At 37.3% G+C, this 14,808-nt stretch overlaps 1 protein-coding gene across 3 annotated transcripts; it reads left to right on the top strand.

Moving 5' to 3' along the window:
- The first annotated feature begins 4,228 nt into the window (after window positions 1–4,228).
- Window positions 4,229–13,226, top strand: LOC111866368 (dolichol-phosphate mannosyltransferase subunit 3). Of its 3 annotated transcripts, XM_023855254.2 has the most exons (5): window positions 4,229–4,351; window positions 6,332–6,429; window positions 6,600–6,765; window positions 8,886–8,963; window positions 12,295–13,226. In XM_023855254.2, the coding sequence occupies exons 3-5, from the start codon at window positions 6,616–6,618 to the stop codon at window positions 12,355–12,357; spliced, it is 291 nt and encodes a 96-aa protein (XP_023711022.1). In that variant the 5' UTR covers window positions 4,229–4,351; window positions 6,332–6,429; window positions 6,600–6,615; the 3' UTR covers window positions 12,358–13,226. The 3 variants fall into 3 exon arrangements, with proteins under 3 accessions (XP_023711022.1, XP_023711021.1, XP_033608116.1); XM_023855253.2 differs by lacking the exon at window positions 6,332–6,429 and having other exon boundaries at window positions 4,233–4,351; XM_033752225.1 differs by lacking the exons at window positions 4,229–4,351; window positions 6,332–6,429 and adding an exon at window positions 4,395–4,738.
- Window positions 13,227–14,808: the final 1,582 nt, after the last annotated feature.

Raw genomic sequence — 14,808 nt, 5'->3', positions numbered from 1 at the left:
AACTCGCCTATTACCGTAAGAACGCGAGCGTTACGTTACCGCCACGTACCGCTGGGGAGGTAGGGGTCAACATGTCACAATATCTTACAGAATACTGAAAATCTGAATTCATCTTCCATTACGTTACTGGAGAAGATTATATGGAAAAATTAATAACATAAAATTCTCCATAAGCATTATCACCAGGACAGGTACAATAGGACATATGGAAGCTGACGTGCGGAGGGGACCTAATATGGATTCCACCTCACACTATACAAACTCTTAACTATTGTAATCTACTGTAATCTATTGTAAACAATTGTAAGTATTGTAACTTTATTCTCTTATTGTAATCAGCCAATGTACAGCAACTGACTTGTCCTATATCATGTAATGTCATATCCTATATCCTATATCATGTAATCAACACATACAGCAAACACAGAATTTATAAAAAGGGTTTACAAAGCACTAGATGAAAAAGAAATGAGTATAGGGATATTTTTTAATTTCTCAAAAGCGTTCGACCTAGTAAATCACGATATATTGCTAAGTAAGATGGAAAGAATGGGAATACGAGGGGTTAAACTAAGGTGGTTTCAAACATACTTAGAAAACAGAGAACAAGCAGTAGAAATTACATACAGATGCAAAAAACTAATCGTAACATTAATTACCTATCCCGAAAGAGATCCATCAGCTATGGCATACCACAAGGTTCCGTTCTGGGAACAGTGTTGTTTCTGTTATACATAAATGACCTGGAGGCCAGCACAGAACATGGGAAACCTACGTTCTTTGCCTATGATACTAGCATTTTTATAGCAGGAAATAGCGCCGACGAAATTCAAAGGAAAACAAATGAAACAATACACAAAATCACAGAGTGGTTTGAGAGGAATCGATTAACTATTAATAAAGAGAAGACAGTAGCAATGGCCTTCCATCATCCTCAAAAACTACAACTTGAATGCCCTTCAGTAAAGATTTATGACACAGCTATCAACTACATAGATCACTCAAAATTTCTGGGAGTCTGGCTAGATAAGCACCTAAGATGGACTATGCATACGCAAAAGCTAGCGAACAACTTCNACGTTTCGGCCTAAGGGTAGTTAGAAGAGTGACTGGACTAGAGACTGCCCGCATGTTATATTATGCTCATTTCCAGTCTTTGTTATCATAAGGACTGATATTTTGGGGCAACTCAGTAAATGAAAAATTGATCTTTAAATTACAGAAGAGAGCTATAAGAGCTATGACCCAGGTCCCAAAAGCGACTAGTTGTAAACAAATTTTCAAATCATTACATATATTACCTCTACCATCTTTGTACATATACGAAACTCTAATATACATAAAATCCAATTCAAACGATTTCACAACCAACTCAGGATTACACTGATACAACACAAGGAAAAAAGATGACTTGCACATCGTCCCATGTAATACAAGTCTATGCAATAACAACTTTAACAATGTAGGACTACGACTGCTAAATCATCTGCCACGATATATTAAAGAAATACCGGTACTATATAAGTTCAAAAACGCTTTGAAAACTTACCTACTCAATCATTGTTTTTATATAGTGGATGAGTTTCTCTCATGTGAGACAAACACTAATCAATTTTAATCATATAATTCATGAATAATCGGTTTTGGGAATCCCTACTGCGCAGTTTTCCTTTCTTTCTTCCAGCAACCAAGATAACACAGTCGGAGATGTACCTGAATGGGCTACTCTGGAGAGATTGCAGATACCAAGAAGCTGCACCAGGAAGGGAGAACAGATGTAATGAGATTTGCAGTGTAGAGTCTACAGTGAAACGTTATACCAGTGCTATCACCAAATTCACCAATATTATCTCAAAGGCCGCGCCATAGCTTAAGCGGTTAGTTGCTGGCTTCCCACCGCTGCAGTCTAGTCGAGTGGGGTTTGTGATGGACAAAGTGGCACTGGGGCAGGTTTCTCCCCAGTACTTCGGTTTCCCCTGCCAATCTTCAGTCCATCAGATTCTCCATAAGCATTATCACCAGTATAGGCACAATAGGACATTGGGAAGCCGACATGCCAAGGGGACCTAATACGGATTCCATCTCACACTATCTGAAATCTTAACTATTGTAATCTATTGTGACTTTATTCTCTTACTGTAATCAGCCAATATACAGTAACTGACTTGTCCTATATCATGTAACAATGATCTATAGAGACAAAATAAATAAATAAGTAAATAAATAAACATATCTTAGAGAATACTGGAAATCTGATATTCATCTCCCACTCCAGTACTGAACAAGAATAAATTGCAAATATAACTACATATCTTACATAATTTTGATTTGTTTCATCCTGGTCCATCACACTAACAGTATTGTAAAAGGTTAATTATTTCTGCCCAGTGTGACTTGACATCAGTGACATCAGTCACACTGGATGGAATTAATTAACCTTTTATAATATTTCATAGAATAGTGGAAATCTGATATTCATCTTCATTACAATACTGGACAGGAACATTTAGCACAATTAATAACATATCTTAAGAAAATGCAATGATTATTGGAAATCTTATATTCATGTTCACCAGTTCAGTACTGGACAGGGTAATATGGAGAAAAATAAAGAGGGAATACACCCATAATAATAAAACAGAATATACCAAAAACAAAACAGGTAAATAAATTACACAAAATGTCCTACCTGTGCTGAATCCTGATATTTATCCTGCTTAAGGGGATAACCAGTGCTCAATACTGGGGGCTGCTATCACTTAGTGGGCAACACAGTGCTTTCCCAGGATCAACAGGTGTTCCACCATTTAAACTCTCAAAGAGTTTGTCAACCTCCTCAATAAACGGAGCTGTTGCCAGGTATTCACTGCAGCACCCTCCTGAATGAACAAAAGAAAAATGCGAAATTGGCCTGCTTCCTTACATGGTGGATTACTATAATTCTTTACATTGGGAAATAACACATATTGCTTGACAACACACTGCCTCTATAAAAAATTTTTACACTAGTTACTTTATTCCTCATAGTAAAGTCTTTACCACCTCATTCTCTCATAAATCATATTACTGAAAGCATGTTCTGCTTTTCACACATATTTTAATTATCCATGACCTATATATTGATATACAGTATCAGTAGTAATAAATGATGACAATGACGTTTGTATGATTACAATTGGGTTCTGGGGACAATAACTTTGAAAACTAGTCCTCATTATTAGCCACTGCATTCATAAAAGAAGTATATAGTGCTTACCTGAAATGGTGTGTAATGAAGGGTCAGGAGGTTGTGGGAGTGATTGTGCTGCAGAATTTGAGATACATGGAACTGTGAATCTGCAGCTGTAGTGAAATCACTTTCTACTGCATAAAAATATATAGTGCAGCATTCTAGCAGAATCATTAGTGCAGAATATCACAGCTCTTCCTGCGCATACCATAGCCCTGTAAGAGTATTACATATTGTCTCAAAATCTTAAGTATTACAAACATGGAGCTGGTACTACATTGAGGGGTAACGTTTAATACATTTAATGCAGACACTTGCTAAACTTAATTTCTTCGCTGGATTAAGCAACACATAATAAAGTCACTACATCATGCATTAAATCAGACTTACCATGCTCAATCCCTGGGAAAGTTTAAGAGTTTCAAACCTGTCTGCCTACTGGATGACGATCACCCTGCGGCAGGTCAGAATTCCTTTTTTCCCATTTATCCTGCAGGAAACAATACAGATATTATAACACAATCACAGTACACGGTGAGTATTGAGATTCTACAGACCTTCTTTAAGCTACTACTAAAGATGCATAACCTACAGAAATACCGTAACAGGAAATTTTCACTTCATATATATTTCTAGTTTAATTTAATTTGGCATAGTAAGCATACCATTCATGTACATAAATAACATGGGGATGTAACCTAAACACTAACGTCAGCTCTTGATTCAATACTTCAAATCAAATCCCATACTCGCCGAACAACCGCGAACAACCGCGAAAGCGCGCGAAAGGCAGTCCGTTAAGCAGGAAAACACAGAACTGAGGAATTTTCCGTTGTTTCCGTTAGCAGCACTTACGGCACAGAGGGCACAGAGAGGACAGAGAGCACAGAGAGTGACCCGCACGTTTCCCTGTGGTGTACAGATGGCACCAGCAAACGTTATCAGGGTGCTCGGGCATGTCCTGCGATGTTCTGTATCACATGGATCACATGTATGTATGTATATGTGTACGTCGTGTACGTCGTGTAGATCATGTACGTAGTGGATCTGTGGGCCTGGTGATGTAATTGTTTGTGTGTTACCTCTGCGTACAGCAAGCTTAGCATATGAAGGAAGAAATAGGTTAGGGATGTTACTTATGTGACGATATATAATTATTTTAACTATTTAATTTCGTTTTTACAGTATAACATCTGATATTAGAATGGAAGACTTGAACCGTGTTCTGGAATTATAAGTATTTAAAAAAAGAGATCTTTCAGAATTGTGCCATGTGTTGCACCATTAAGGGAAGTGTAGGTTTGAATTAGAATTGAAAAAAGTAGAAAATACTGGTACTTAATGTAATTATCCACTGGTCTGGTCCATCGATCTCTCCTGCTTGTTAAATGTGTAGGAAGAAATCTCAAAATATAAGTTAGATATAGCGGGAGTAAGGAGGTGATGGCATCGAACCAGCAGGCGAATATATATTTTTCGATGGAAAAAGGAATGCGTGTCATGAATTAGGTACAGGTTTTTTCGTACATAAGAGATTTATATCGGCAGTTAAGAGAGTAGAGTTCGTTAGTGATAGGTTCTATGAAGATAGATGTATTTGATAAATTCCCAAAGTACCATATGAAAATTTTGTTAGGAGATTTCAATGCCAAAGTCGGGAGGAAGACATTTTCAAACCAACAATTAGGAATGAGAGTTTGCATGAAATTAGTAATTATAATGGAGTTATTGCAGTAAACTTTGTCATATGGAAAAATGTTACTGTCAAAAGTACAATGTTCCCACATCGTAACATCCATAAATATACTTTAACATCTCCTGATATGAAGATACATAATCAAATTGACCATATTTTGATCGGTAGGAGATGGCATTCAAGTATACGTGATGTCCAATCATTCAGGGCATCAAATTGTGATACTGACCGCTACTTGGTGGTGGCAAATGTTAGGGAAAGATTGGCAGTAAGCAAACAAACAACACACAGAGTTCATATGGAGAGGTTCAATCTCAGGAAATTAAATGAGTTAGAGCATAAAGAGCAGTATGATGTTGAAATCTCAAATAGGTTCATGGCTTTGGAAAACTTGGACACTGAAGTGGATGTTAACAAAGCTTGGGAAACTATTAGAGAAAATATCAAAATTACTGCCAAGGAGAGTCTAGGTTATTATGAACTGAAGAAGCATATACCATGACTGGATAAAGAATGCTCAAAATTATTAGACCAAAGGAAACAAGCCAAATTTCAGTGGTTACAGGCTCCAGGCGAGTTAAATGAGGATAAGCTGAACAATATAAGACTTCAAATCAGCAGGCATTTCAGGAATATAAAGAGGAAATATCTGAAAGACAAAATTGACGAGCTTGCAGTGAACAGTAAGAACAAGAACAGTAGAGACTCACACAGATAAATACTAAGTATATGTTGCCATCTGATCACTGGAATGAAGGGCAAAATAATGACAAAAATAGCTTACAGAAACATTAGATTATACAGAAGTATAATTTGGCCCGTGGTTCTGTATGACTGTGAAACTTGGTCTCAGACTTTAAGGGAGAAACGCACACTGGGGGTGTTTGAGACCAAAGTGTTGAGAATATTTGGACTGAAGATAGATGAAGTAATGGGAGGTTGGAGAAAACTACATAATGACGAGCTTCATAATTTGCGCTATTCATGAAGAATAATTAGGATGATAAAGTCAAAGGGGCTGAGATGGGCAGGACATGTAGCACAAATGGGGTTGAAGAGGAATGCATATAGGATATTGATGGGAAAGCCATAAGCGAAGAAACCCGTATCAAGACCAAGACATAGGTGGGTGAATAATGTTAAAATGAAAGTTAGAGAGAGAGGAGGGGACAGTATGGTTTGGATTGATCTGGCTGAGAATAGGGACCATTGGAGTGCTCTTGTGAGCACCTGGCCCTTATTTGAAGGTTGTCCATAAAGGCTTCTGGTGGGTCAGCATAAAAATCCAAGTAGATAATGGAGGCTGTTAGTGGCTTAATTGCTTAATTCCCCTCCAAAAGGAATGGAATCAATGAAGATCCATAACTTAATGCTTCATATAAGGAAGACTATCATTTCATTCTCAGGTTGCATGCACCACAAGTGAAAAGTTCAATACTGCAAAAGCCCAGCTTATCTTCATGAAGTGGAGAGCCTAACTACTTTGTGAACTGTACTCAAATGGGTAAAAATCATGTTCTACAATATTTTTTAAAGAAAATAATTGTACACAAACCGGGCATAAGACATTCATATATTGACACTTCACCAGCTTAAGGCATTGTACAGAACTCTTCATATACTCATTATACAGTGTAGTGATGGACTGTTTCAACATTTCATTCCTCCCTCTAGATCAGGTTTCAGCAAGATGACAAAATTACTGGAGTGGCTTTTTGGTATGTGTGTTTTCCTTGGTATATGGTGTGCCCTAACCTCAAGGCAGATCCAAGGCCAGCTTTTTGAGGAATGGATGTATATCATTATCCCTATGCCTTTTCTTCTTGTGACAATATTTGGGGTGAGTACCATGATGTTATGACACAGTGATGATGATAGAGGAAGTAAGTATCTGAATTGCAGAAGTAACATCAAAGCTAAGACACATTTCATAGTTACATTACACAAAGAGTCATACTTCATTTATGTATAATTATTACAATTGCCATGTACTATTGAAATCCAGGCTTAATGTAAAGTCCTGTCTTCTTGGATATGATGCCATATAGTTTAGTAGAAGTTTACCAACATTTTGGAGATTGTACTGCCTTCATTGTCTAGATAATTCAAGTCTTACTCTCCTGCTTGCTTGCATGCACGGCTTACTCTTCAACCCTGAATTTCTACTAGATTCTAGGGGACCATGTCACCCCTTCCGCTTCCTTGTGACAGTCCCCAGAAGCAGTGGGCTGGCCTGCCTGGGGTTAGACTGACTGGAGAGCTCTTGGGAAGGGGAGTAATGGATTACCCTGGAGCAGCCAAAATCTCTCAGAGGCTTTGATCAGGGTCCACTGATGGTCAGGCTTTCTTGTAATGGAGGCAAGCCATGTAGAAGTAAAGTTGGACTATCTAGCAGAAGAAGCAATGAAGAATAGGAAGAGTCATCTTGAGGAACTGAGCTCAGTTGTAGGTCCAGCCAGGGCTCTGCTGACACTGCCAACAAATGACTGGTGGGTTAGTTCTCCCATCATCCTGAAGAAAGAAACCCCCTGCATTGGAGGTCCCAGTTTTATCATCTCCTGTTACTGTGGAGAGGTCTCCCTCTAATAGAGGACTTACTCACTGGTACTTCTACTGCTATGGGAATGGCCAAATCTCTCAGGGACTGTGGTTGGGGGCGGGGGTTCCACTGACAGGAAGGCCAAAGGATATCTGTTGGGAATTGGCAGTCTTTGTATAAGGGGTGGGTCTTCTCGGCCCTTGCACTGCAACCTACAGTGAACTGTTGTGCTTCCCCTTTTGATTATCCCCTCAGCAATCCTGCGCTTCGAATGATGCCCAGGATTTTGTACGTTGGGGCGTCGAAATAGTCACTTGGTTCCATAAAATATTGACCCAAGTGATACTTATATCCTTAATTTTCCATTTTTAAATCACAGTAAAACTTCGCCAATATCACAGAATTACCTGAAACACTGCCTTCACCGAAACATTTTGTGTAATTGTAAAAGCCATGAAATGGTGACTGGTTTAACTGTAACCATATGACATCCATGCTACCATGCATTTAACAGTGACTCAACAGTCTTTGTTAAATCCCACAAGAGCAAAGATGTAACAATTGAAAGCAGGAGGATGTGTTTTATTTTCATGCATTGTTGATATGTACTTCATAATTAAACTTCAATTTTGAACAATACACATAACATCTATCATGGAGAAATATTTTCTTCAGCATGTTCTTAAATTCAGATTGCATACTATGAGTATTGTGGTGGTTGATTTGAACAAGCTCCTGAGCAAGGCAGAATTATAGTTAGAACTTTGACAGTAAATATGACTGTTATATTGGAGACTGTCTATCATCTTGAGTATTTTCAAATGTGATGATTTGGAAAATGGATGTTTCCATAATCTGGTATAAGGGAAAAAGTTTTCTGCTCATTTGGGCCCCTCTAAAAAGCACTAGCTTCGATCATGCAGTGACAGAGACTCCCTCTTTTGATTCACAGATGTGAATAAATAGATTGGTCATTAGTACTGTAAAACTAAATTCTAACTAAATCAAAATTCTAGAGTGTGGTTAGGATTTTTTATCCCCCCCTCCCTCCTTAAGCAAAAGCTGAGAGAGAATGTTTCTGTGACACTGACAGTACTTGAGCTTATAGTGTCTCTGAAGAAAGCAGTCTTCTGGGATTTGGCACTGTGTATATATGGTGTTAACCGACGTTTCAGAGGAACGTATCGTCTCCATCTTCAGGGTAGAAGCAGTCTGCTTTTACCGGTTCTCACGGTCTCTTCGCTTGCGGATTTCTTATATTTTTCCTTCTACTCTGAAGATGGAGGCGATACGTTCCTCCGAAACGTCAGTTAACACAACATATACACGGTGCCAAATCCCAGAAGACTGCTTTCTTCATAGTCACCGCCGTGAAAGCCTCAAATCTTATAGTGTCTCGTTTGTATCTGATTTCATTGCAGCTTTACGCAGCCACAGTGGTGCTGTGGAGGGTATATACTTTCAATAATTGTGAAGAAGCAGCCAAAGAGCTACAGAAGGTAAGGTATTAATAAAATAGTTCAGCTATAGAAAAATTTACAATAAAAATTTCAAAATTGTTTGAGAGACAAAAGATGTTTTCATGACAGTTCATGGTGTGGCATTGTGACCTTCACAGTTGTATTTGAGAACCTTATCTTGTTTTAGTTTTCTCTTCCAGTGAGTTACTACCAGTTGTATTGGCACTGGTTTGAAGTCTTCTGACTCATTAATGTGAATGGCTGATTTTTACAAATTTTCATTCACCTTTCATACAAAATGTGTTTAAAGCTGTTATAATTTCTCCATTTGTGTTTATTTTCATGAGACTTGCAACTATCTCAATACATGCCAGTTAACCGCTAGAAACTGATATAATTTTTCCACTTGTGTTCATTTTTAGTATGTATGTACCACTTAACCAGCTCAAGTTCAATTCTGAACCTCAAAAAGCATTCAAAATATAGACAGCAATATTAAGGTTTCTGTCACTCATACCAAACAACCCTGGCTAGCAACAGCTATAAAACGTCTTGCAATCTTAAGAGAGAGCTATATTTGCTTAGTAGAAATTTGGATGATCTGGAATTAGCAAGATATTACAAGAATTATTGCAAAATCTTAACAGAGGTTATAAAGAATGCAAAACAACGTTATTATAATAAATTAATTTTAAATCCCGATAATAAAATAAAAACTACTTGGAGTGTCATCAGAACTATAACTAATACTAAATCTGAAAAAAAAATCCAATAGCAAGCATAAATATAGAAGGTAAATTATGTAATAATATACAAAAAATGGCTAGTTACATTAATAACTATTTTATATCTCCACTACCATAGTTAAAAAATAGTTCAACTAAAGACAGGAGTGAAGCCCTTAAATTCCTTACTGCTGTGTTTAAACACCCTTTTCCAGATATATATATATATATATATATATATATATATATGTCAACAGTAACTAATAAAGAAGTTAAACGACATAGTGAAATCATTAAAATGGAAATATTCACATGGATATGATGAAATTCCGCAATATATCCTCAAAATAAGTTTACCATTCATATTAGCACCTCTAACATACATGTGTAATAAAATATTGAGTCTTGGTGTCTTCCCCTCAAGACTGAAATATTCTCAAATAAATCCTATTTTTAAAAAAGGTGATAGAACTGATATAGCTCATTATAGGCCAATATCTTTATTGACATCTTGTGTTAATAATATATTGGCACATGGACAACATGGTTTTTGAACTAAATTGTCCACTGAATCAGCCATTTAAGACTTAATAAATACCATTCTAACAGCAACAAATAATAAACTTGTTGTGGAGGCCTGTTCTGTGACTTGACCAAAGCATTTGATTGTGTAAATCACACAATACTTGCTAAGCTTGAGTTCTGCTCTTAAAAACATTAAAATGTATTACATTCTTTAATTCAGTTGGAAGGACATTAAATATTTTGGTTCCCATACTAATCACCCCTCTCTTGCTATGCTCAGTATTGGGTAATTCCATGTGAAGTCATCCAGAGAGTACAAATCATATTGTTACAAGTTTTTACTCAACTCACTTTCTCTTGGTGTAATTAAGCTTGAAACTTACCTATCGATTTTGGGAAAAACGCTGTTTTTCACCTTCAGAAACCAATGGGAGGGGGAAGTATCTGATCTGTGGTTTCTACCCTTTGTTGTTTCCTACATGAGGAATATAATCACATAGGTTGAACCCCGTACCTAGTTTCCAGAATTTCCCAGTAGTTTTCAAACTTTGCTCTGAGAACTGAGTGGATTACAATTTTTTGTTAAATATTTTTGAAGTTTGAAAATATGTAGAAATAAGTGTACAAAATATGAATTTTTTTAAAAATGGTGAGCGACCTATCTGGATGACTTCACATGGAATGACCCTATTACAAAATTGTACATACAAATTGTGTTTATGAATAGTGTTATAGCCATGAACATCAGAATACTGGGTGGTATAAATCTTATTTTTTTATTACGAAACATAGGATCTCAGAAGTATATTAGGAAGTAACAGTTAAAATCTTTAATTCAGGAAACAAATTTCTACAGGAAACTATTTTTAACGCCTTTTACCACCCTTACACATTTTTTCTGCAGTCTAAATAGAGTTTCAGAGTAATTTTGCACCCCACCCCAAAAAATAATACCGTATTTGAACATGGGCTCAAATTTTGCAAGATACACACTTCTTAAAACAGTTTGGCTCACTGAGTCCCATAGGGGTTTTATTACATAGATAGTCTTGCTAAGTTTTTGACACACACAGTGGGAGTGGGTTGCCCAACATAAATCTTCAGTAATGCAAATACCCGACACTTTTACATCCACTGAACAAACCACCTCCTTATTATTTATATTAAGAAAGGGGTCTGGTACTTGGAATAGATCCACTTCCCCGAAAAAATAATACCTTTGACTTATCCATGTTTATATAGCGGCCTCCATAGTCTAGAGGTAACGTTCCCACCTCATGACTCGTGGTACGCGGGTTCAAATACCCGGCAGAGGTCGTCGAATTTTTAAGGGCGGAAAAATTCAGGGAACAAGTCCTCCGGGAGGGACTTCAAGCTGTGTGTCCCGTGTCGTAACTTTACGGCACGTAAAAGAACCTCATATCCCCAAAGGGGATCACTGAGCCAAATTCCAGGACGTTTCCCACCCAACAATAGTCTCTAAGGCCTCTGATAGATGGGGGAAGCATTATAGACACCGCTAAGCAAGTGGCCGAACTCACTTGCTCGGCGGGACTGATGGTACGCACCATTTATCGGTAGGGTATAGAGACTGGTAGAATATCATAGAGGAAGCACAATAGATCAAACTGGTCGTGGTGCATGGGGAAACCCACCCTCTCTAAATAACTAACTATCCATGTTTATTATTAAACGATTTTCATAAAACACTGAAAAAGTGTTCAACGAATGTATAAATAGAGATTCCTGTGTAATTAAACTGAGTCAGAAATTATCATCATGTAGAAATAGGATTGTTTTCTTTTCTTACCTCTTAAGGATATCTTTGATCATCATTTAAATGATACCAATTGCCATGTTTTATCTTTCATTTATGTGTGTTTCTTGCTTTATAATTGGCTCTTAAGGCTGTTAAATCAGTACATAAGTAAAAATGTTGTTGTTTGTAGTGGCATCATCGTCACTGTTATTATATTATGTGCAGGTAAATTGCATTGTTTTGTAATATGGCTTTTGTTAATGCAGTTACTAGCAGAAAAATTTTCTCTTTTAAAATTTTTTTCATATTAAACAGTTATGATTCCCACTGTTTTGTATGTTGTTTATTTTTTTGTTTTCAGGAAATTCAACAGGCAAAAGCTGATTTGCGGCAGAAAGGCATCACATTTAATGATGACAAGTAACTAAATTGAGAAAACTGTACAAACACTCGTCAACATTAGTGATGCATCGTGTATTATGTGTTATCTATGGGCATATTCCTAAGAAAACATGACTAGTCACATATGTCAGAAACATCTTTTTTTTTTTAATTTTCAAGTCAGAATTGTGAATGTGACATGTGTTGCTTTCCCAGAGAGATTAGAACAGAAGTTGTGAAGTGAACTATTTATAATAGGAAAGAACTCTAAACCTCTCTCATTTCTGTAGGATAGGCACAAAACTACATTCCATAGCATGTGTTGCAAAGTATAATGGCATTATATTTTGGTGAGCTAACAGTCTGATTCTGACCACACTGAGAAAAGTCCTACTGAAGGAGCTGATAATGTCACATTGTTGCATCACTGATGCTGTTCCAATTGTATGATTAAGTGACTGTAACATAGTATACATACATGTTTTGCACAATTATCAGAATACAAAATGACTACTTTTCTAAACTACATTAACCGATTGCTCTTTATAGTGAATATGCAGCATGTTTCTGGTAAGGTGGGAACTGAATTTTTAAATGTTGTGTAAATGAAATTTGTGCTCTAAAGAATTACGTAGATACACACATAACTTGACAACGCCTATTCTCTGTGTTCAGATCTAATGCCAGTGCTGTGAATTCCTCCAGGCAGTACTCTAAAGTAGGTTAAGGTCACTTTCTTCTGCTTCCTGACTGAGAAAAGTAAGTGAGAGCTGAATGTGTTTATAGAAAGAGATGGATGGGTAGATCCATCAACTGCAATGCTATGCAGCTATTGATGGCTCCATGACTGACCACACCTGCACATGACTCACTGTAAAATGTATCAGGCTTCCTTATGTTTCTGTTCACCTTAAGACACGAAGTCATCTGTTTTGTGGCCTCATGTACAGTACTGAATTGAAATGGTGAAATATACACCTGAAGAGCAGGCAGGGTATTGTGTATGATTCTTATGTGAAAAAATAAATCATAAAAGAAAATTCACTGTCAAGTATCCAGGTGTTCAAGTTCCAGATTCATCGGTGATTTTCGACTTGGTGAAGAGATTGTGTTCAACTGGGCCTTTCTTAGTCAAGGAATACACTACAGAATGCTGTGCTAACATAGGAAAAGCTTGAAAAAATTGGATTCAGATTAGAACATTCACCTCACAAATCCCTGACATGGTTAGGTCAGCAGCCACAGGTTTTAACCACAACTATGTGGGGCGTGACTAAAAGGCTATTGCTGTATAACATTGGTCATGTTCAAGCAATTGAAGACACTGAGTATGAGAGAGCACATTTTTGTAACTGATTTTTGTGGGGAATATGCAACAGTCTCCTTGACCTAAAACACAACATACTGTATCTTACTCATGAAGCTTCGTCCATCTGAATGTGTAATAATGCTCAGAACAGCGGGTATTAGAGCAGTATGAATCGAAGACAGACTTTTCAAGTACTCTTTCATGATCAGAAGATCAGTGTATGGTGTGCTATTACTGCTACAGTTTAGAGTGGTATGTCAGTGACACAATTTTGCCCTTGTTTGAGCAGTATGGAAGAAGATATTACACATGGTAGTTCTACGCAAGAGAGTGCAACAGCACACTGCTAATTATTCCATTAATGTTTTACATTAAGTGTATGAAGATGGATATGTCATAGACTGTAGCCTGCAAAGTCTCTGTATTTAAATCCTTGTAATCTTTATCTCGGGGTAAATCGAGAAAACGAAATGTATTCATGTAATCCAGGGGCATGCGGTAGCATAGCCATGCTACAAGCCGGCAGGTCACAGGTTTAATTCCCGATGAGGTCATTGGATTTTTAAATTGACCTAATTCTTCCAGCAGCACTATGGCCCTGGGCTCGACTCAGCCTCTAACAGAAATAAGTGCCAGGAATCTTTCTGTGGGGTAAAGGGTGGCTGGGCCATAAGGCTGACAATCTCATCGCCATCTGTGAGCCTACTATCTAGAATAATGTAGGAGCCTCAATGTCTCATAACCCTATGGGCCTCCAGGGCCTGTTACAGGGATAGATTTACCCCCCCCCCCAAGTAATCCCCATACATTGGATGACCTTAAGCACATCTGTGAAAGGAAATATATCTATTGAGGTCAGTAAACTCAAACCAGTGTCAAACAATATTTTCAGGAGCCAAGAAGTTTGTTTAAGAGCAAGAGGGAGATCTTTTATCATTTACTTCAGGGTCAGATGGTCCTATTTCAAAGTGACTGAGGACCAGAGATCCTAATGAGAAAGATTGTATAATTCAGAGCTTGTTAAAGAGCGTTCAGTTATTCTCACTAATTGATAATACATTACAGAATGTTATATTTTAGCGTCCTGTTGCACTGACTCATGTCCATGATTTATGCTAACCATCTTACAGTGCATACACTTTTTTCACCTTACTCTTCTCTTTTGCACTACATGTTTCAGAATGT

Source organism: Cryptotermes secundus, unplaced genomic scaffold (genome assembly GCF_002891405.2).
Source record: "Cryptotermes secundus unplaced genomic scaffold, Csec_1.0 scaffold497, whole genome shotgun sequence".
NCBI classification, from domain to species: Eukaryota; Metazoa; Arthropoda; class Insecta; order Blattodea; family Kalotermitidae; genus Cryptotermes; species Cryptotermes secundus.
Note: the sequence above shows the minus strand (reverse complement) of the source record. Positions and strands in the feature narration are given on the sequence as shown.